The sequence below is a fragment of the Odontesthes bonariensis genome, chromosome 4 (genome assembly GCF_027942865.1).
Source record: "Odontesthes bonariensis isolate fOdoBon6 chromosome 4, fOdoBon6.hap1, whole genome shotgun sequence".
NCBI classification, from domain to species: domain Eukaryota; kingdom Metazoa; phylum Chordata; class Actinopteri; order Atheriniformes; family Atherinopsidae; genus Odontesthes; species Odontesthes bonariensis.
In genome coordinates, this window is record NC_134509.1 from 9349578 (window position 1) to 9371804 (window position 22227).

Below are 22227 nucleotides of genomic sequence, written 5' to 3' on the forward strand. Positions count from 1 at the left end.
AACTGCCCTGTCAGCGAGTGGAACTTTATTCTTAATATAGAGTATAATGTCTTAACAATTAGACCTTTCCGTTTAATTTTGCAACCGCCGTCGTGTCCTCATTGTTAGCTTAAGTTTTAAAACACAAACGGCTTATTTTACAAGCTGCTGCTTCCGGGGTAGTGAACCATCTTGACGGCTCTTACTCTTTGGCGCTGTCAGTGACCGGCCTGCCGACGTGGCGGGGCGGAAGAGGAGCCACCGGCTGGCACCAAACGGGTGAGCTGCACTGTCACTTTCTGTAAAACATAACTGTCTTTTCAGCTTTACGAATTTCCTTTGGCAGTATGAACTGAAGTAGGAAAACGCGCATCTAAAAAAATAGGTCTTACGAGTGAAATAATCAACTGAACTGCTGAAGTGTGTACTCGTTAAAATGAAAATAACTTGCTTTGGGGTTGACATAAAGTTTAACAAAAGTGTTGCCACTAGTTTGCCTGACATCCTCTAAGTCGTCGTGCTGCGGTAATGTTTAAAAAAAAATATGTCAAAAGAAACAGAAGTGTATTTGATAAACGTTTATATTGATAACGGCTTTAATGTGAGTAATTGTAGCGGTTTAGGAACCGCTTTAGTGTGAAATGCAGTCGCGTTTTTTCGACATTTCAGGGCATTTTATTCTTTCAGTGCAACAATTGTAAGTCGTGTCGTCTTTGCTAGTCATCATTAATGTTGATTGTTTTGAAGTTATTTTCTTGGTTCGATGGCTCTCGAAGGGATTTGTTTTGGTGTAAAATCAATAGCCAAGCAGTCTTTTTTTTTAACCATAATTTTTCTCCTGTTTATTGAAAATACAGGTGTAATTTTTTTTAATAACTTTTAGCTGGCAGCAAAACAAACTTTGGATGAAAACACTGGGTGAAAATCATGTGGAATGCATGTACACCATCTGGCCACAAGATGGCGCAACTGTTACTGAAATGCCTTCCACTGCAGCGGTAGAGTACAAATCCATATTTCTGGACTTTGAGTCTGAATTTGATATAAGATGCAAAGGTCTTAGCAGGTATTTTAGAGTTTTGCGTTTTGGACATTATTAGTTCATCAGGCTTTGTCTTCGATAAGTATAAGGTGTTTTATTATTGTTTACGTTTTGATATTTTAATTGGATGCTAAAGACATTCACAAAGAGATTTTTTTTTTTTTAAAAAGAAGCACAGATTGGTGTTTACTCCGCTTACAAAGATTTGTGCTTTTACAGATCACCATGTCCCAGGCTGCTCCCTCTGCTGCAGAGCCCTGCACAGACACCACGCCTCCATCTGAGGAGCCACTCCACGCCGACCCCGGCCCCTGTCAGGATGTCCCATCTGCCCTCGCAACCACGTCGGCCCCGCTGGAGCCTCCTCTGGTCCCTGAGAGTTTCGACCTTCCACAGTCCAATGAGGAGACGGCAGTAGAGGACACCAGCGCAGAGGACAAAGACGACACAGCCGAGGGCCATCCCGAGCCGGCCGCTGAGGGCCAGGTGATTGAATGTGACCAACCAGTGAGCCTGGAGCCAGATGCACAGAATGCGGAGGAGGATGTGGAGGTTTGCGGCTTAAGTTTCTGCCCCATAATGCAAAGGGACAATCCTTTTAAATGTGACGGGTTTTGTTTGTGAATAAACAGCTCAATGCAGAATCAATATTTTACATTTCCTAAATTTACCAGTTTGATTATTTTCCATCAAAAAATGCCCAAAACAAGTAGTTCCACTTTTCTCACTTGTGCATATTTGCAACCTTTGTTTTTGTTAGTTGAGAGTTCAGTGAAGTGATTAATGGAATCTGTATTGAAATTAACAAACGAGTATAACAAATACCTGGCGATTCAGAAGATTTTGATGGTTAGTTTTCTTTTTGCATTTGAACATCATTTGCACGAAGCAAACGTGCATGCCAAACTTGTGTTTTCTAACTAATATGTCACTCCAGCAGAAAGAAAAAGCCTGGGGAGGTTGGAGTTCATGGGGAAAATCTCTTCTGAGCAGCGCCACCTCCTCAGTTGGTACGTCCTGTGTGGTGACATCCCGCTGCTCATTTTCTATTCCCTCATTCAGTTTCTTTCTTTCCTCTCATTTCTGTGGCTTCCAGAAACTGACAGTTCAACAGTTTCACAGAAATTTGTAACCAGTCAGGGTTAGAGTTTCTCTTGTAAACACGAGTGAAGATTCATTCTTAAAGGGTGGATTTACTCATTCTTAACCTTGTTGTGCTAAACAGAACAAGCACACCTTTAACATCATATTCAACTACCGTGTCTCGCACTCTGCCTTCATGCTTGTTCATTTGGAGCAACTTTACACTTTTTTTTCTTTTCTTTTTTTTCTATCTTATGTGTATGTGTTATGTTTAACAGAGCATAATCTCTCCCGAACGCACAATCCCTTATCGTGGCTGTAATCTTTAACTTTGCATCTGTGTGCAGGGCAGAGCATCACCTCCGTTAAGGTGAAGGCAGGAGAGGCTCTCCGTCTCCACAGTATCTCAGTGGGAGAGGAGGCACAAGAAGAGGAGGAGGGAGCAGAGGAGAAGCGAGAGGGAGGAGGTGAAGGTGAAGGTGAAGATGCCGACCTGTCCAGCTTGGGTGAAGCGTCATCTTCACATGCTGCTGCTGCAGCAGCACCAAGCAGAGGGATGTTCTCAACAATCTCACACGCTGTGCAGAACACTGTGAGCAAACGCACACACACAAACTACAAAGCCTTCAGTAACATTTATGAATTCACTTTTGTGAAATAATTCAGCACAACCTCTGATTATTGTGTGCTGCTGTGACGCCACACACCACAATGAACTGCTGTAAGACCATAAATCCAAAAGTAAAATGCATGCTATGACTAGGAACATTTATTTCTGTGTTTTCAAATGTCCAGAATAGTACAGATGCTTCATGTGACACCAAACTGAACTGCAGTTTTTAAATGTGAAGCCATCCATAAATCTGTTACAGACATATATCAATGAAATCATGAAATGAGAACAAAGTGTATTACTATACCTAATATGTGATTAATATTAGATTTTTCTTATTTCTCCTTTTTTCTTCTTCTTTCCTGTCGAGTTATCGGTTGCTTGAAGAATGGATAAAAGTTTCCTGTCGATATTTGTTTGTCCACTCTCTGACGAAAGTCCAAATTTATCAAGTAAACAGTGAAATTTCTAGATTTCAAACACTTTCAAGTAAAAATTTTGAATCGTTTCCTTTGAAAACTTTTGAACTTTTGACTGTGTCTTGGTCGCTTTTGCAGTATATTTGACAACTTCACCAGTAAAGACTTAGACTTTATTCTGATTTCCATTTCTTTTTATGATTCCTCCGTCGTCCTTACTTTCTATAAACCTGTTGGACTGAGTGAGCCTCCATAATTTGCCTCTCTCTGCCTCAAAGGGTAAGTCAGTGATCAGTGGAGGTCTAGATGCTTTGGAGTTCATTGGAAAGAAGACCATGACTGTGCTTGCTGAAAGTGACCCGGGCTTCAAAAAGACCAAGACCCTGATGCAGAAGACGGCTTCACTGAGTCAGGCATGCAGATGTGCATTCACATACACTCCCACCAATGTGTCTCCTATCTGACCAAAACTTAGTGGAAGTCTGCAGCTTGTAATTTCTCTGCTTCTGACCGCTTGGTGCTGATGTTGTACTATATTTTTTAGATGCTAAAGGAAGCCAAGGAGATAGAGCGGGCACGTCTGAGTAACCAGCCAATCAACGCACCCACAGCTCACTACGGCATTCTTTTTGATGACTACCAGGGCCTGTCGCACCTCGAGGCCCTGGAGATCTTGTCCAATGAGAGTGAAGCAAAGGTAACAGCGCAAGACTCTGGAACATACAGGATTTTTCATTGAGACAGTGTGTTTGTATACAGTGTGCACATATGACCACGTGTCCACTCTTAGGTCCAAGCCTTCCTCTCCTCCCTGGCGGAAGAAGAGCAGGAGGAGGTGAAGAAGGAGCTGATTTTCATCAAAGAGATTTTCATCAAACAGCACGAAGAAGAAGAGGAGGAAGGAGAGGAAGACGGAGGACAGACGAAGGATAATGGTGATCTAAGTTCCCAAATACACTGTCCTATCCCCTTATGTGAGTGACCCGGACCAGCTGGACGTGTAGGCTGTCCCCGAGCACTGACCCAGGATCAGGTGGCCTGTGGCAGACTCTGACTTGGCGGCACATGCTGAGAGTAGAGTCGCATGGATCTGAGCTTGGGTTTTAACTTGTTTTCGGGTTTGTTTTGGGGGGCAGATGATGAATAGTTTGTTTTTGCTCAGGTGTAACAAACCTCTGACTGATGATGACATTTTTCAGCCTGCCTTTACTGTTTGGGGGCCTTATCAGGCCTTAGGAATGTTTAGACCCATGTAGTTGAAATAGCAGAAATCTATTGTTGATATTGTTATTGAAAAAAATCCTCCCCATACTTTTACAGTAATAGTCTCTCCTAAACCTGGCGTATTGGAAAACCCCGCCCTAATATCATATTGTGATTACACCAATCTGCCGCAGCATCAAACCTACTGACGGGTAAAGAAACTATTCATTTCATCACATGGCAATACTGTGCTTGAAACCTTGGGTTCTAGCATTCATTGACACATACCACCCACCTACGGTAAATAAACAAGCAGCTTCCTGTGGCGGTGGGACTCCCTGACAGCGTCTGCCTCCTCTAGCAGACATAGACAATGTCAGATATATGGCAGGTTTAATATTGTGGCTGATCAGTATATTGAGAAGCATGACAAAATGGTAAATATCTCAACCACTGTTTGTGCTGGTAAGAGATTGATCAAACAATGCCGTAGCGAAGCATTGTGGTCTCTTGTCAGTACCCCCCCCCCCCCCCCCCCCAGATTTAATTTGTTTTCTCTGAAATTGTCTGGTTCTGTACAAAGGTTTCAGTGGAGTGTTGTAATTTGTCCAGTTTTCAGCAATATTCACCATTTCTGTTGCTCCAGTAAAACGTTTATTAAAAAAAAAAAACAGGCCCAATTCACAGCATGGTCAGTCATGTCCTAGAACACAACAACTGCTTCGCCCCCATCAGTTTTATACCGTAATGTTTCCATCTGAACTAAAAGTTTAGTTTTAATCACAATATTAACGATGACATCATGCTGTCTGTGACATGATTTCACAATGTAAGCATCAAACAGATGTTCAAAATCTCCAAAGTGTTCTATCTTTCATCATTTTCTTGTGTTGGAGTTAGAAAATCCAGCCTCTCACAAACATGACAGATTTGTTTCTGTTTTCTGAAGTACAAGTATACACTGATTATTCTTTCTTTTTGCAAAAGCCCCGAACGGCTCAAAATCCTTCTTGAAATCAGCATTGAAGAGTAGCATGTTCCTCATCATCCGTATTGGTTAGAGGAAAGATTTCTGCCACAGAGAAACTGTGTCAAAATGGTGGAAACTTTCAGTTTCATCGTATCTCACCAGCCTCACGTCACTCTTTAAGTTTTAAAGGTATAACGTGTGACCTTCAGGCAACGTCACAGCTGTGCACAGTTCAGAGCAGACACCTGAAGGGGTTGAACAGGGTGCCTGATCCGGTGTCGGTGCTCAGGGGCCACTGATACAACAGAAACAGATCAATCAGATCGAGACGCTGAATCTGCATGTGTGTTGAACGTGTTCAGCTTCTGAATATAATGTTGATGCAAATGGTGGGATTAATTTGGCACGCAAACAAGAATATTGTCATTATGATCTCAGCATGGGGGAAATGGAACATTTACTCACCGCTGGTGTGAAGCTGCATGTAACGTGTAGGCGCCGGAACATGTGCTGTGGAAATTTCTGTCCGCTGACGTGACAGGGCTGTTTGTGTTTGTATTTTCTTCTCTCAGCTGCGGACGGTGAGGAGTTCGTAAGTGTTCTTACCGAGCTGCTGTTTGAGCTTCATGTTGCTGCAACACCAGACAAACTCAACAAGGTGATACACGCACACATATAGTGAACACATTTACTTGACTAACAAAAAAACAAACCCAAACGACTTCAGTGATTATGTAAGAATTTCACAGTGCATGTAAATATCGTACAAACTCAAAGCTCTCATTGTTGTACAAACACATCCAGATAATGAAGATGTTCAAATCTCTCTCTCTCTCTGTCTGCATATGCTCCAAAGCATCTTTTTCTTAAAACAGGAAAGAATAAGTGCATATTATAAGAACTGAACTCCAAAGAAAGCTCCTCTCATGCACATTTTTTATTTATTTTTTGTCCAACAACGACAAGCAGCAGAAATGATCAGAAATCAGTGCATCAAGACAATGTGACATTAAGACGATTTAACCATTTCCAGACTGTCACTCTGCTCTAATAAAATCCGGATTTTATAACTGCAGCGTCATCAGCTGAATACAGAATGCTCAAAGTACGTTTATCTCGCACAAAGATAGTTAGAAGTGGCAGATTGTCTGGAGTGCTTCCTCACACAGTCCACAGAGTAGTGGTGTCAGAAATACTTCAGTCAATAAGTCCTTGTGCATGTATACCTGGACAAAGGAGAGTGGTCGAGTTAACCGTCGCTCAGCTCAGCTCAGCTCAGCTCAGCTCAGCTCAGCTCAGCTGTGTCTTTCAGGAAGACCTATTGAATGTTTGGGATAATTAGTAAAAAAAATATAAAGAAAAGGTCTATACTTCATAAAGTAGAGGAGTGTACAGCAAAACATCAACGCAACGCAACGCACCATCAACATGGTATCAGACAGACAAGAAACTGCAAAAAAAATGTATTAAGTAAAAAATGCGATGTGTATATTTCCTCCTTTGATGTGGACATACCACAATATTTTCATTGATTGGAACAAGAAAGCCAGGAATTGAAATTCCTCACTCTGCAGTTTCCAATCACTTGCATTTTAATCAGTTTCTCAACCTGATATGAACAAAGGTGTGCCTGATCAACTTAAAGCTGTTCACTGAAATTTGTATTTTTAGCCTCTGATGAAACTAGCAACATGAAATAAAAATGATTTCAGAGGTTAAACTCTCTGCCTTTGTTGTAAACCCCCAACTTCCCCCTCAGGTTTATTGCTGTTCTGTATTATGTGTGAGTCACTTCAGGCTTAAAATGCCAAAACACACACGTGTCCCATCAGGTCATAAAAAATTGAGCCTTTGGAAAGGAAAGCAACTTCCGCTGCTCTTTTACACAACGGCTGAACTTCTCAGAACAACTCCTCTAATGCTGTAGATACTTAAGATAACCAGGGTGTCATCCTATTCAACAGAAATTTAGGAAAATACTGACTTGAGTTAGACTAAGTCCATTAATCCATTAAAGTTGCTCGACAGAAGTAATTACAGCCTTCAATCTCAAGGTCATTTCAGGAATACACACATCATAACTAATAAACGTTGGCAGAATATCTTCTTTTTGCATATTTGTGAAACGCTGTCCACAAATCAACAGAAATGTGCACATACACACAGCTACAGCCTTGTTAATATCCTGCTTCAGTCTTGAGGTAATATAAAAGTTATCTCCTTTGAAGATCCTCAGCATAATCAAATTCACATTTACAGAACCAGCATTAGCATAGAATCATGTATATGCATCTTATTAGCATACATCAGGATGGTGATCTCTCACCATGCATAGCTGATGGGTGGTTAATTATGCATCTTCAGGCTAGAATGAGGGCCCATGATTGGGTGAACAAGGTGGAGCAGCCTGTCACTACGGAGACGGTTGGCAGGGAAACGCAGGACAAGCCAGAACAGGCCTCACCTGAAGAGAGCCGAGAGGAGGAGAAGAAGAAAGATGGCGAGGAGCATCAGGAGAGGAGTGAGGGGCAGGAGATGAAGGGAGGAGAGGAGGACGAGGAGGTAAAAGAGAACGACCCAAGATCTGCAGAGGTGAGGTCAACTCAACATTTTGATTTGGATTTCAGCCACTTCCCCTCCATCTGGTTTGATTTTATGTACATGTGCTTGTTTGTGTGCACATCTTCATCTCACCCTCTGCAGGCAGTCTACCTGTCATCAGTCAGCAGTCTGGCAGAGGTGACGGCTCGCAGCATCGAGCAGCTCCACAAGGTGGCAGAGCTCATCCTTCATGGTCAGGAGCTGGAAAAACCAGCCAGAGACCAGGCCCAAATCCTCACCAGGTCTGTGTGTGTGTGTCAGAGTGAGTGTGCACGACTCATTTTGCTTTAGAATAATGGCCAGATAATGAAAAAAAAATAATGTTCTTTACATTGCAGGTTGACATGTGCCATGTGTAAGGAGGTGGATTGTTTGGCCAAAAGGTTCTCTGACACACTGCTTCTAGTTGGGGTATGTGAGAGTTTTTTGTTTTTTTTAAAAAAATGAGAGAAAAGACCAAAACCAACAAAAGAAACTGTCTTTGTTGATCCGTCTTACAATAGCTTGCAGCTTTCTGACCTGTCTGCAGATCTTAACCTCAAACCTAAATTAGCTAACGCTGAAGAGGAATCTTTCAGTCTTCGAGAAAGGTTCCAAATATAAACTTCTTTTTATGAAAAAGCTAAGAGTTTTTGTTTTTCAAGTAAATAGTGCAAATGGTAGTGGGAGCTGTTTTTCTGCTTTGGATTGAGATGCAGAATCTACTGTGGGTGCAGCTGTGATGAAGGATAGTGTCAGCCACTGCAACACAGTGACTCAGTGGGAACAGAAATGAGCTCTACAGCACAGACGGACCCGGAGATATATCAGGCCTCACCTGCGCAGGACACATTTGTTATGTTTTAATCAATCTGTGATGTTGTCTTCTTTCTACTTGTATTTTCCACCCACGCTGTTATTTCCTACTCACAGGACTGGAGACAGTGTGAGTATTAACTGCAGCCGTCTCTCTTGCAGGGCCAAAGAAAAGCAGAAGATCTGAATCCATTTGTGGACGGTGTGCTGCAAGAGGTGAGAATATTTCCGTCAAGCAATCACAATAACAATCAAGGAGTTGATGAGTGAATGGTGTAGCTATCTCAGCATCACGATGACTGCTAGTGAAGGACGTTTATTTGATGATTAAGTTTTTATTTGTTTATAGGGAATGGGGTGAATCATGCGTAGTTCTTTAAAGACATTTAAATGAAGAAGACATGAAAATTCCTTCTTAAGTTGCAAAAATGTAGGTAAATTGGTGTTTATGTTTTCATGTTTAACAGTGTGATTTGAAGTATTTTATTTGCATTTTAAAGATTTATTTCATTCTTCACCTCCCCTATATTTGTGGTGGGTCGGTGAGAAAATCAGAACTAGCGTAGTTGCTTTGATCTGCTACATGTATTGCCGATCCTTAATGATGTTGATGACAATTAAACTTTATGGGTCTTTCGTGTGCAGGGTTCCAATAGCACCAACTACATCCATAACGCATTTCAGCTGCTCCTGCCGGTCCTGCAGATCTCTCACATTCAGAGCCAACACTGCCAACCCAGCGCAGAGCCAGGAGCGCAGTTACAGCACTAACATGTACTCACTAACTGCTCATACGCTTGTCCTAATGTATGTATAGTTGTACAGTAACGTATATAGAACAGATGTTCCAGATGAAGTGCTCTCATCCACAGTAAGTGCCACGCAGCAACAACAAATAAATGATTTAAAGACGATGCAGTCCTGAAGATAACAGATAAATTAATGAATGATTAACTTGTGCATGTGGAAATAACCAACATGGTGGCTCTACCACTTTGTATCTCTGACTGTTTTTCAGTTGATACGGTATATTGCTTTAAGAAATTATACCTCACTCAAGCTAACTGATACTCATTCTGTGTTACAAACAATGTTTCTCCATTTACTTGGAGAATTGAACCAAAAATGAAAAAATCGCAGATTGAACTAAAGGGATTTTCCTTTGATGTAAATGAAGTTTTTCTTTACGCTCCTCACAGTTCATTGTTATTTCAGCAGAAACAACAACATAGGATATTTCACTATTTCTGAAACTAAATGCCAGTATTAGTGAATATACACAGTAATTTCTCGCTCGTTTGTTTTTGTGTTAAATTAAATGAAGCAACACTACCTTATATTCAAATCTCATATTGTGCAATATAAGAAAATATTGTAATGCTCTACAATAAAAGGATTTCCTGTCCTGTCGCATTATTATGTGCATCAAGTGTTGAATACAAAAGAGTTCATCTTGAAGTATTTTGTCATTCTGGTACAGTCTTTAAGGAGAAAAAAAAGAAAAGAGTTTCAACATTTTCAGAACTTGCTTTTTCTTTCTTTCTTGCAGAGAATGATATGAACGAGAGCACTTTTTAAACATGAAATACGGAGCTCTGGCTGCTTGGCAGAGCATAAACAGTGTGAATGGGGAAACAGCCAACCAACAAACAGTGTGGAATATAAAATAATATTATCTGACTGATATTGTAATCTAAACAAGTGATGAGCACAACTCTGTAGACAGGCAGGAAGTTAGAAAGCAATTATCTACACATCCAACCAGAGCAATGTCATCATTCAGCTTATGCCTCTGATGACCCGTTGAATAAAGACCATTATCAACCGTTTTAACACTGGATTCCACCCGTCCGTGCGGTTCTATATCCTAGCAAAACATTAGGTGAATGGTAAAAGACATTGTAAAAGTAAAGAGAGTTTTAAGTGATAACTCCTTACAGAGGATAAACTTTAAAGTTCTGATGCTGGTCTATAAAGCTCTGAATGGTGTAGGACCAGAATACATCAGCGACCTCTTGACCCAGTATGAACCTTCCAGCCCCCTCAGGTCACCTGGATCCGGTCTTCTATCAGTTCCCAGAGTCAGAACCAGACATGGAGAAGCTGCATTCAGCTTCTATGCTCCACATGTCTGGAACAAAATCCCAGAAAGCCTCAGATCAGCTGAAACACTCAGTGGATTTAAATCCTATTTTCAGCTGCATTTGAATAAAGCTCCAAATCTGAAGCTTGAGTTTCAAAACTTAATCACATTTTAATTATCCGAACTATCTATTGTTCTTGTTTCTTTTTTGTCTAAAATTTGAATCATGCTTTTTATTTCTAATGTATCTGTAAAGCACCATGTTGTTGAATTGTGCTATACAAATAAACTTGCCTTGCCTTACAGAAGGATGGCGACACATGGAACCTTAGTTACAGTGTTGCATAGTTTTCATATCATAATTTCATACATTATTATGTAGATAATTTGCGACTAATTCTAAATGCACAAAATACATAGAGGTGTGGAGGTACTGATATAGCCTCCCAATGCAAGTTTGCATGTTCTACCTGTGCCTGCAAAGGTTCTGTTTGTGGTCTGCCGGCTATGCTACAAAAAATTGATGGCTGTTTGTTATGTATGAGCTGACTGGTGCCAGGTTAATTTTGTTGCTTTCAACAGGGCTAGCTGCTGAGCAAACTGGTTGCAGTTTGACATGTCACTTCCTTTATGGGTTTTCAGTTTGAACACAACATGTAAAGGTAGATTTCCTCCCCACTATTACTCAGAATATCCTGAGTGATCTCTTGGTTTCCTCAGTTTAATTGGATTACATTAAATTGGATTAAAATGAAAATGTTCTTTAATCTTACGTGGATGTTACTGTTCTGACTTTGACCACCCAAACATTCTTGAAAACCAAACAGGGCACCCCCCAGAAATCCCATTTCCATGTCATGACTGTTGGAGGCGGCTCAAAGATGGACCAATAAAAAATAAGATTTGTGGCTCTGTGTTTTAACTGATAGATGCATATATTTTGCTCTGCAGAGATACATTATTCTCTCTCTAGTTTTTTATACAACTCTTTCTTCTCTCTATAAAGTGAAACCAACAAACTCCTCTGTGCCTCCACTTTCAGAGATTCATTGATGCAGGCAGGGAAGCAATTATACGGAGAAAATATAATTCTCTCCTGTCAAAATCTTTTGCCTCCTTTCAGCTATAACCAGATTAGCTGCAGCTATTTATCAGCCACACGTCTGCCTCCAAATGCACACTTAATTGTACCACAGATGGAAAATGTCTGGAGGCCAATCGATTTATTTATTTTTGGAGAATTTACAAATGTAGAACTGTTTTCTAATAAAGTGCTTGAAGATGAGTTATTGGAAATGAACAAGAGTTTAGGTGCTTCAGGGATTTCATTTTCACCAGACAGGAAGCCAGCGGGTAATTCAGTCTTTTTTTCATACTTCATTCTATGCACACGCTCCTCTGGCTGTTACCCCATCACCAGGTGTGCTTCTCTGTTAGGGGTGGGATTAGCGGTGGGGTGGCCGCGATGATGCAGATTTGCTGAAGAGGATGAAAAAAGGTAACAAACACTCTAGTATTAGAAAAGTAAGTAATGAAAAAAAAAGTACTTTAAAGTACTTTCCCTTTTGGCTGTTTGGGTACTAAAAGTTAATAAAATTATGAAATAATTCACCATGAATTTGGCCTCTTTCAGTGTGTATGAATGCACAAGTATTGAGTTTACCAGTGTAGCCGTGATCAGCATTTCCATCCAGCAGAATTTCTATGTCATCTGAAAAAAAATGCATGCCAAGACACTTATCAGAAACATACAGAAACAATGGTGTGCTTGTGATTTGGAATTTGTTGTTGAAAATGAATGTAAAGTCAAGTCTTAAGTCACAGAAACATGGTGATGTATGGAATAACTGTATTTTAAGATATTGCAATGAGGACATGTTGGAAAAGTGAGGCTCTTTGGGCCAGTCATCACTTTTTCACACCCCTTAAAGCTTTTGTTTTTGAGGATTAAGACTTGGCATAAATGTTTAAGTTTGAATTGAGGTTAAGGAGAGGGTTAGGAAACAGTTTGAGAATGTGTTATGTTGTCACTACATAAGGAATGCCAACATCTGTGTGTGTGTGTGTGTGTGTTTCTGCGTGCCTCCTTACTTTGACTGTGAGCTTCTTGAATGGGTGACAGTCCTGTTCATTGAAAAAAAAAGACAGTGGCTGTCAACGGACTTAAATGACATATCAAATCATTTTGATTAATTTTTTCAGAAACTTACCGGTCCGGAAATCAAATCCATTCGATTTCAGGGTTGAGCCTGTTGGATAAACACTGTGTTAGACTTGGTGAATAGCCACTGTTTCAGGAAATGAGCATTATTGTGCAGTTTACCTTTAGAAGTGAAGATGTCCGTTTTCATCTCGCTCTCTGAATGAAAGAGCATCAGAAATATCTGAAATCATTTTTTCATACAAAACGGACTGTCTTTGGTGCGGTTAGTGTGGTCTTATCTAACTCCTGAGAGAATCATGAGTCTGAAACAAATGCACGCATCTGCATTCCATTGCTCATGAAAACACTACCACACCGTATGAAAAGATGGCAGAATCATTGAAAACAGGCTCTCTGCATACTTGTGACATTCTGAAATTCAGTGGTAAAATTGCTCGAACTAATTTGAGCTGATGCCACAGATGTCATCTTGTGATTTTTCATGTAAAACGTCAATCTTTTTTTACATGCACTAGTCTGACTTTTATGAAGTGTCTCATAGATTTCTGTCTCAAGACCTTTCCATATATATTATAAAAATTTCTACATATAAAATTTGATGCATTAAGTAGTTTTGTTTTTATTAGTTTTAATCTTTAATGTCCTTTTCTTTATTATTAATGTGTTATTGTATCAGGGTTTTACTTTAATAGTCAACGGATGTCATTCCAAATATGATTTTAAAATTTATATATATATCCAGAGACAAATTCACTTGATTAAATCTGTATCTACATGATAAATTATTTATTCTTCTTACTATTTACACGATCTGTTTTCAATCTGTATCTCTTGTCTTTTTTTTTCTCAATACTCCCTTTGTAATCATGTGTGAAGCACTTTGAATTGCACAAATTGAAACACAAACAGGCACGCAATAGAAATCTTTGTGTTTGCGTGGACACCCAGCACCACTCTGAAAGTATGTTTATCAGTGGGAGCTTTTCTTCAATTGTGCAACATTTTTCTGAATCATTTGTTGAGGGGGTGGGGCTCCAGTTCAGTAAGCCAGAAAATATATTTTTATGTGAGAGGTTATGAGATTGTCTGAGTTTAAGTATGCAATGAACCTTAAGCAGATTGATAGCAAAACACAGACAAATTTTACTTTCTCAAACTAACAAAAGGGCAAATGACTAAAAGAAGAAGCTTAAAACAAAAATTATGTTTCAAGTGAAGCACACGTAGGAAGTATTGTGTCAGACAGGACAAAACTTGGATCTCCTGCTTGATAACCGTGTGTCGCTAACACCTAACCCCTTATATGCGGACTTATTCGCCTGTGAGTTTTCATTTTGTGACAGTTTCGCGAGAGCAGTTCAAGCACAAAGGTAATTCTGGCGTAAGAGCACAAATCAAGAGATTTAGGGTTTGCTTTTCTTCTGGAAGCAGGAAGGCAAACGTGAACATCTGTGGTACAAGAGATGGTCGACACTGTTGTTACATGTTGTTGGTCAGCTGTGAAGCGATCAAAAGATAACTGTCGTTCATCATTGTTTGGATTGGTATTAAGTGTGTAAGTGTTTTTTTTTTTTTTGTATTTTGTGTAGTTTTGTTGCAAAGACAGGCTTGTCTCAAATTTCCCAATGAGGCATAAAACAGGTATTCTCACCTGAATATTACAACCAAAGATGTTCAACATGAAACAGAAATACTCTCAAGTTTGTAATGGGTTAACACGTTAAGGTGTGAAAGGAAAGCAGAAGAAATGTGAAGTAGAAAAGGGACTTCAGTGATAGAAAACAACTTGTGCTTATTTACCATTTAAGTCCTGCCTTAAACAGTTGTAATCAATAGGGGGCGTCTTAGTCTTTTTAGGATTCTCTGGAAAACAAACAAACAAATGAAACAAACGTCTCCATGTCATCTTTAAAACATCAAACCAATCCAATGAGCTTGTGGTGTGTATTTTTGTGACTCTTACCACACATCTTAGCACACATTTTCTTTCTGTAGATTTGTCTGATCACAATTGAGGCTACAGCCAGCAACACTGAACACAGCAGAGCCAACCAGACCACCCTTATTATACATCGCCACTCATCTGAAAGTCAAACAAGGATTGAGACAAATGCAGACTTGAGACGGAGCACAGCAAGGCCTGCAACAACTGTTATTTTCATTCTAGAGTTCTGGACCTAAAAGACATGAGTTATGTAGTGCCACAAATTCCTGGAAAAGCTAGTGAGAAATCATCTAATTTAGAAAAACAAAGCCCTGTAAATAAAGAAATAATAATGAAATAAAATCACATAGATTAAAAAAAAGGAAACAAACACATTCACAGGGAAAGGGAAGCTTTCCAAAGAGCGATGGATATCCAGCTCTCATCATGCACACTGAAAAATATGACATAGTTGTGGCCTTAAGTACTGAAGGAGTGCTGGAGAGCAGAACAGAAAGAAGCAAAAAACAACAACAAAATAAAAATCAATACAGAGGTTGAAAATGAAGATATATTGTGGTTGCAGAAAGATCTTGCCGTAAAAGGAAGATAAAGAAGCAAAGCTACTGCTGAGATAGGAGTCAGGAGAAGGGGAAATTAAGGAAATTTGTTTTATTGAGAAAAATGACTCCACTGAGAGCTGAAAGAGAGGGCGGTTTTGAATGAAATGAAAACAGATCAGATAGTTTTGTGTCTCTTACTGTCTCCTCTCTCATTTTCTCCTATCTTACAGTGAAGCCACACTGGCCACATGGGGAACAAAGAAGCACAGCTCCCTCATACAGACCAACCTTTCTGTGTCCGTTTCCATGGCAGCTTTTCCTTTGCTGTTTCAGTCAAAACTGTTTGATTGGCGAACCAAAGGAGACACCGGCTATGATTGGCTGATTTAGATATGGGCAGAAGAGAAAGACAGCAGTAGAATGCCTCCCTCTGTCCTTCATCATCACCCTTTTCGCCTTGCTCCTCCTCAGGTGGGTGGAGGTGCAAGGAGCTGTGATTACTGCGGCCGTACAAAGTGAGATTCAGGGACTCTGTGCTGTTGAGTTGAAGCTTGACTGACACCTCCAGATGCAATGTCAGAGCTGTGGGTGAAAAGGCCAGAAATCATCTTCTAATGTTAAAAACAGGACTAAGAATCTACAGCCATCTCTGTGGTTCTCTGAGGCTAAATATGGACAGAGTAGTATCTGATGTACTCACAGTGAAAAATGTTAGCATGCTGATGTTACACATTTTTGTAGCTCCTCTACACATGAACATGGGTATCTTGATAACCACAACATTTTTATTAAAAGGTTGAACTCAATCATCCACACAAAAACGTTGTTTGTGTGTCCTTGGGGACATGACATGTAGAGAACCTTAATGAGAGTCTTACATTGCCAAGTGCACAGACCGTATAAAACATAGGAAACTGGTCTGAAAGGAGAGGCCATTGCAGTACCATAAAAAACAGAAGCACAAAGGGTTGTTTGGCACTAGCTTAAAAAAATGTCCGTAGATTAGCGAGTTGATCACGAGCAAAATGTATTTTTACCAGCCACAAAAAGCCACAGTGAACCTGTGAAAAAATGTGCATTGTTTGCTCGTCACATCAGAGAAAACGTGTTACTAATCACTCAGCTAAAAGTGAATGATTAAAATATGCTCCAAGTGTAGCAAATTAGGTTTCAAAATCCTAAAAATATGAGCCGTGCTCTCTGCGCTGGGACAGTGGGGTTGTGTCACTGTGGGTGCTGATTGACAGATCTCAGACTACCTCAAATAAACCCCACTGACTGAGCCAACACAGCGGAGCTTAACTTAACTGAACAAAATTGCTTAGTGGTGAAACCATTAATGCTCTGATCTGATTGTCACCAATGTTCCAGTGTGACCAATGGCAAAGGAACGAACAGTCACTCACTTTACCCGTCATTGTTTTAATGTCATAGCTAACTGTTGTATCAGTGTTACTGTTTTTAATCATTTTTCAACGAACGTTTCACTATTTGACGGCTGTTTTTAATTCATTGTCCTAAGTTCTTATGGCTTGATAAAAACAGACCCCAAAGAAATTCTGATGTCAACTTTTCGATATGAGTCAGATTATTTGCTTAATCGTTTCCAGTTTTAATGCACTGTTTACAATTCATAACTGCCTTATGTAGAATAAGCACAATGGATTTCAACACTTGTATTTGAAGACCATTTGTATTTCAGTTAACATGACTTTTGATGGGCTGCATGGTGGTGTGGTGGTTAGCACCGTCGCCTCACAGCAAGAAGGTTCCAGGTTCAACTCCTGGCTGGGGCCTTTCTGTGTGGAGTCTGCATGTTCTCCCTGTGTATGCGTGGGTTCTCTCCGGGTACTCCAGCTTCCTCCCACCGACCAAAAAGGTTAACTGGTGTCTCTAAATTGTCCTTAGTGTGTGTGGTTGTTTGTCTGGTTTGTCTCTGTGTGGCCTTGTGATGGACTGGTGGCCTGTACAGGGTGTACCCTGCCTCTTGCCCATTGACCACTGGGATGGGCTCCAGGCCACCTGACCAACGGATTCAGCGGTATAGAAAATGGATGGATGACTTTTGATGTGTGTCGCTCAGCAATCGCAATAGCATTAGCAGATAAACTGGTGCTTATACCTAACAAAACCAGATGCTAAACATCAAACGTTACTTAACAAATTGTGTGACAGCAGTTATGTTCATCTTTTATAAAGTCTGCAAAGTGGTGTACATACACCCATTAGGCTACCAACCATCAAACTGAGAAACCTTTAGTTTTAGTTGTTACATCGAGTAGCTTTAGCTAATCTCTTCTACCACCAAAGATTAGAGGCATGAGAAACATGTGACCTTGGAACCAGGAACCAAAGTGAGTGACAAATTAAATTTGAACATCCTGACAGTGCTAAAAAAAAAGAAAGAATATAATTGAGGAGATCACCACAGTAATTTCTTCCCTTTGAATGAAACATGAGCTTTAGTTTAATAAAAATTAATCTCCTGAGCACCATGAAAAAAATGTATAGTAATGCATTACTGTTAATAGGATATTTCAGTCTGAAAATGAAACCGAGACTGAGGCTGGCTTTGCTAGAATGATATAACAACTTCTGTCAAGATGCCTACCTGAAGATGAGATGTTGCTCTGCATTTCCTCCATGTCATTGTCCGTTTCACACATGAACCAGCTCCTTTTTAGATCATCTCCACCTTTCCTGGTTTCTGGTGCTGAATCTGGGATGTATCTTTGATTCTCTTGTAAGCAGAGTTGCTCCCATTCTTTATGATCTAGAGCTGGAGAAGGATTGCAAATATCTCCTTGTATGTCTTGGCTATTTTCGGGCCTCCCATCTCCCCCTTTCTTCACCTGATTCCCTTGTTCACAGGGTTGGTAGGGAAGGCAGAGAAAATTCACTTTTGACACTGAAAGGATAAACAGAATATATATTCAGAAAGATCTCTCAGTGGAAGCAGGCATAAGGCAGGAAAACAACAAAGTGCTCTCAAGTCAGAAACCAGAGCAAGATCTTAAAATGGAAGCTGTTGCCTCCGGTTTGTACCTGACAGAAACGACAAACAGGGGAAGACAGAGAGGGAAAAACTGTAGGCAAACAGCACGACTACAAAGGTTAAAAGCAGGTAGTTCTAATAAATATCTGTTTTCAAGGCAATACAATACGGAAACCTTTTCAAACAGCTGTCAGTCACAATTATATGAGGCTATACGTGGGTCAGATCTTTATCTCAGGCAGGAAAACACAAAAGACTAATCAGAGAGACTCTACATAAAGAGGAAAAAGACAAAAAACATCTTAAGATATTACGCCTTCCAAAATTTGACTTTGATATGAAGTTTGAACAAAAACAGAAGAGAACTGTTCTCCTTGCTAATGCTTCAAATTAACCTAAATTGATCCTGTAAAGTGAAGCAAGTGGACTGTGACACACACACACACACACAGCAATATTTGTGTGCACCTGAAGTTGTCCTTGATGACCCACCTCTGTGTATTGTGAAGAATTCTGGGAGACAGATGATGAAGACGAGGATCACAAGGAGGAGCAGTTTAGCAAGAACCCATCTTGTCATGGTTGTACAATGAGATCAAACTCACGGACGCACACGCTCGTTAACGCTGACACAGTCTTGACATGTGGCTCATTGTTTGCTCCTTCCTGCTCGGGAACCGCACAAACGCATGCATTCACACGTTGTCTCTGACAGTTGGAGCTGCTCAGGTTGACTTTAAGACGCCACTATGATACTGTTCAAAATTCAAGTAGAGGAAGACAAAAACGCTTGTACATATTACAAAGTAACTTCACTTCCTATTGCACTTCCTGTCATTTCCTCAGAAAGAGTGAGAAATGGAGAGTAGCAGAGACAAAGAAGAGTTTCTGTCAGCTGAATGTAAGTACCAGAAATTTCTGTTTGGGTGTGTTGATTGGGCAACATGCAATTTTGTCTTAGAATAAGGAATATGCACTGTTTTGACTTAATGTGGCTCTTCTGAGATCAACATATCAGGAAATACTACATGTACTCTACAGGCTAAAATACTCTAATAACTAATATTTAGATAAATGTCCTGTCAGCAAATTACACCTTAACCAGACAAGTTTGGTTGCTTCAACAAGACTCTGGCAGAATTCCAGCAGAATATTTCATATGTCACAGGTAGAATTGGTAGAGCTCAATAAAATGTATGGTTTTCCTACCATGGAGCTTCTTCAACACAGTTCACACATTTTCAGTAAGGTTAAGGCCAGGACAAGAAATGTAGCTGGTTTTTAAAGTATTTTTGGAGTTATTGTCCTGTTGTAACATGACAACATACCTCTTGATTCTTTGAGATTATGCTAAAGAATTCCAGCTAGTTTGTGAAAATGAGTAAAACAGTCCCAGAGGATTTATGCTACAGCCGCAATGATTAACACTAACAGTAATACAATGAATGCTTCACTTTTACTCCTCCAAACAGTCCTCATTTCATCTGATCCACTACTTTGATGGTCAGGTGTAAGTTTTTTCTTTGTACAGTTCGTTGGCTGCAAACTTCAGTTGAGCGTGAAGGTGTTGATTTTGGAGCAGGGGCTTCACTTTTTGGACAGTATCCTCTACATTAACTCGGGTTTTCACCAGCTTCCATAGCAGGCCAGTGCCTTGTTAGGTCCTGGGTTGCTCCTACTTATCCCAACCGATTTGCTCTGAGCTGAGAGGGACATCTTGGGTCTTCTTTTAGACTTTGGAATACTGGCCACACTTCTCTATATCTCCTAAATATGTAGTTGTTTGAACATATGATCATAGAATCTGCAGCTGTTCAGAAATGGCTCCAGAAGACCCTCAAGACTTGTGTAAATCTATGGTCCTCAGTGCAACGCGTGCTAGTAAAGAGACAGTTCAAGCGGTGGTAAACTCACGATCATCAATGGGAAGTTAAGAAAGAATCTTTTAAAAAATATATATATATTAAAGATGCATTAAAAATGTAAGAAAATAGCAGTTCAAATAAATCACAGAGGCTAAACTTAAGCCATGAGCTGATGTCCAGTGGTTTAAGGATATAAAGTTGTTCCTAAAAGTGTTTTATATGTGCAACCTATGTCAGCAAAAGGACCAGGCAGTGGCTTGAAGGTTTAAAAAAAAAAAGAAGCAGAATCAAAGAGCTGAGCTTTTATCTCTAAATTGTTCAAATAAAAAGGGGAAAACTACACTATGATAAACGGGACCTGATGGTTCAGTTGCTGATAAAAATGATTAGAGAAACTCTCCAAGGACACATGAACAATCCTAATCTCATAATCATAAAATGCTCATATAAAAATCATTTGTATTTTTCCTTTGTTTGGTCTCACTTGATCTCTGTTGGGTGTTTGGCGAGGCTCAGATTCTATGGGTGGGTTCAGAGCCACTTTAAATCAGCAAGCTTGAATGCACATGGATACACAGGGGCTGGGACAAATACACACACTCAAACCCATAAACACGGTGATGAGCATGGCTGGCAGGTGGAGTCTTATCTCTACTCCTCAGCAGTCTGCTGCTCTCAGCGCTCGGCTGGCAGCTTATGGAGGAGGATAGAAACTGCAAAAATTCTAAAACAAACAAGAAAAAAAAAACAACCATACTTTGTGTGCTTTTTAGTTAAATAAAATCTGCTCGACAATTGGAGCATTCCCAAATACATACTAATATGGCTGAAGAAAAAAAAAGCATTTTATGGCAACATACATTGATTTAGGTTACAAAAAATGAAAAGAAAAAATCTGAATACAGCCATATGTGATGGTCCACGTATGCCGCTGTCTTCTCTGGGACAAAGCTCATTTAAAATGAACTAGACTAATCAAGTTTCAAAATTCGTTTTGGGAATAGACACTGTCGCCTCTGGACAAAAGAGGAGAGTGAATATCCGACTTGCACAAAAGGCTGCATCTCAACTTGCATTAATGCCTATCGAACATCTGAAAAGGCACCATTGATGTTGACAGGCATAAACAGGTTTTTAAACCTATCCAGATGATGTCTTTTACAGGAAAGGCCTTGCATAGTTGAGCAAGACAATGCTAAATCTATTACAACAGCATGGCTTCATAGCGGCTACATTTAATGAATTGATAAATTGTCTCGCATTCCATATTTGAGGTGTTGTGTCTATGTTCTATTGTGATAAGATATTGGTTCATGAAATATACAAGTCATTGCATTTTGTTTACATTTAAATTTTGTAGAGCATGCATGCGGTAAATGGACTGAACTTGTATAGCACCTTTCTAGTCAGTCTGATCACCCAAAGCGCTTTCACACTACATGCCGCATTCACTCATACACTTATACAGCACGCTACACGGTGCTTTGCTCCAACCACACACCGATGTACACATCGGTAGGTAACGTGGGGTTTAGTGTCTTGCCCGAGGAGTTTCCGACTGGTAGGCGGCTGCTCTTCCACCTGAGCTACAGCCGTCCCACTTGGTCCATTCTTCAGACCACATACCATTTTCAAAATGTTAGTGGTTTTTAGTGTCCATCGTTTCATGTAAAGGATCATTTATCCTCAAACAAAATAAATGAATTCACACTTTTTAAAAAAAAAAAAGCATCACTTTAAGACTCACAACAAGATAACTGGTTTTAACAGTGTATGCAAGAAAAAAAACACCTCCTGGGCAGACAGTTTACACCCCCAAATATATCAATTCTTTGTATTTTATCTTACAGAATGGGGAAAAACATAAGCTATCACAATTTACCACGTATTGATAGACTGAAATTTAATGCTCCATATTTTTCAGGGAA

At 40.0% G+C, this 22227-nt stretch overlaps 2 protein-coding genes across 5 annotated transcripts; one reads left to right on the plus strand and one right to left on the minus strand.

Annotated features, from left to right (window-relative positions):
• The first annotated feature begins 197 nt into the window (after positions 1-197).
• Positions 198-10149, plus strand: fam114a1 (family with sequence similarity 114 member A1). 4 transcript variants are annotated; one of them, XM_075462845.1, is made up of 13 exons: positions 198-258; positions 1241-1573; positions 1959-2031; positions 2452-2696; positions 3415-3549; positions 3681-3833; positions 3927-4110; positions 5882-5967; positions 7674-7901; positions 8013-8152; positions 8249-8321; positions 8868-8921; positions 9351-10149. In XM_075462845.1, the coding sequence occupies exons 2-13, from the start codon at positions 1247-1249 to the stop codon at positions 9474-9476; spliced, it is 1824 nt and encodes a 607-aa protein (XP_075318960.1). In that variant the 5' UTR covers positions 198-258; positions 1241-1246; the 3' UTR covers positions 9477-10149. The 4 variants fall into 4 exon arrangements, with proteins under 4 accessions (XP_075318960.1, XP_075318963.1, XP_075318962.1 ...); XM_075462848.1 differs by having other exon boundaries at positions 3927-4071; XM_075462847.1 differs by having other exon boundaries at positions 1962-2031.
• LOC142378394 (uncharacterized) lies at positions 9500-19246 on the minus strand. Its single transcript, XM_075462849.1, has 10 exons — positions 18927-19246; positions 18051-18347; positions 15728-16021; positions 14916-15035; positions 14753-14815; positions 13112-13147; positions 12999-13037; positions 12880-12912; positions 12452-12499; positions 9500-12267 (listed from the first exon to the last, which is right to left on the minus strand). The coding sequence occupies exons 1-10, from the start codon at positions 19012-19014 to the stop codon at positions 12194-12196; spliced, it is 1092 nt and encodes a 363-aa protein (XP_075318964.1). The 5' UTR covers positions 19015-19246; the 3' UTR covers positions 9500-12193.
• Positions 19247-22227: the final 2981 nt, after the last annotated feature.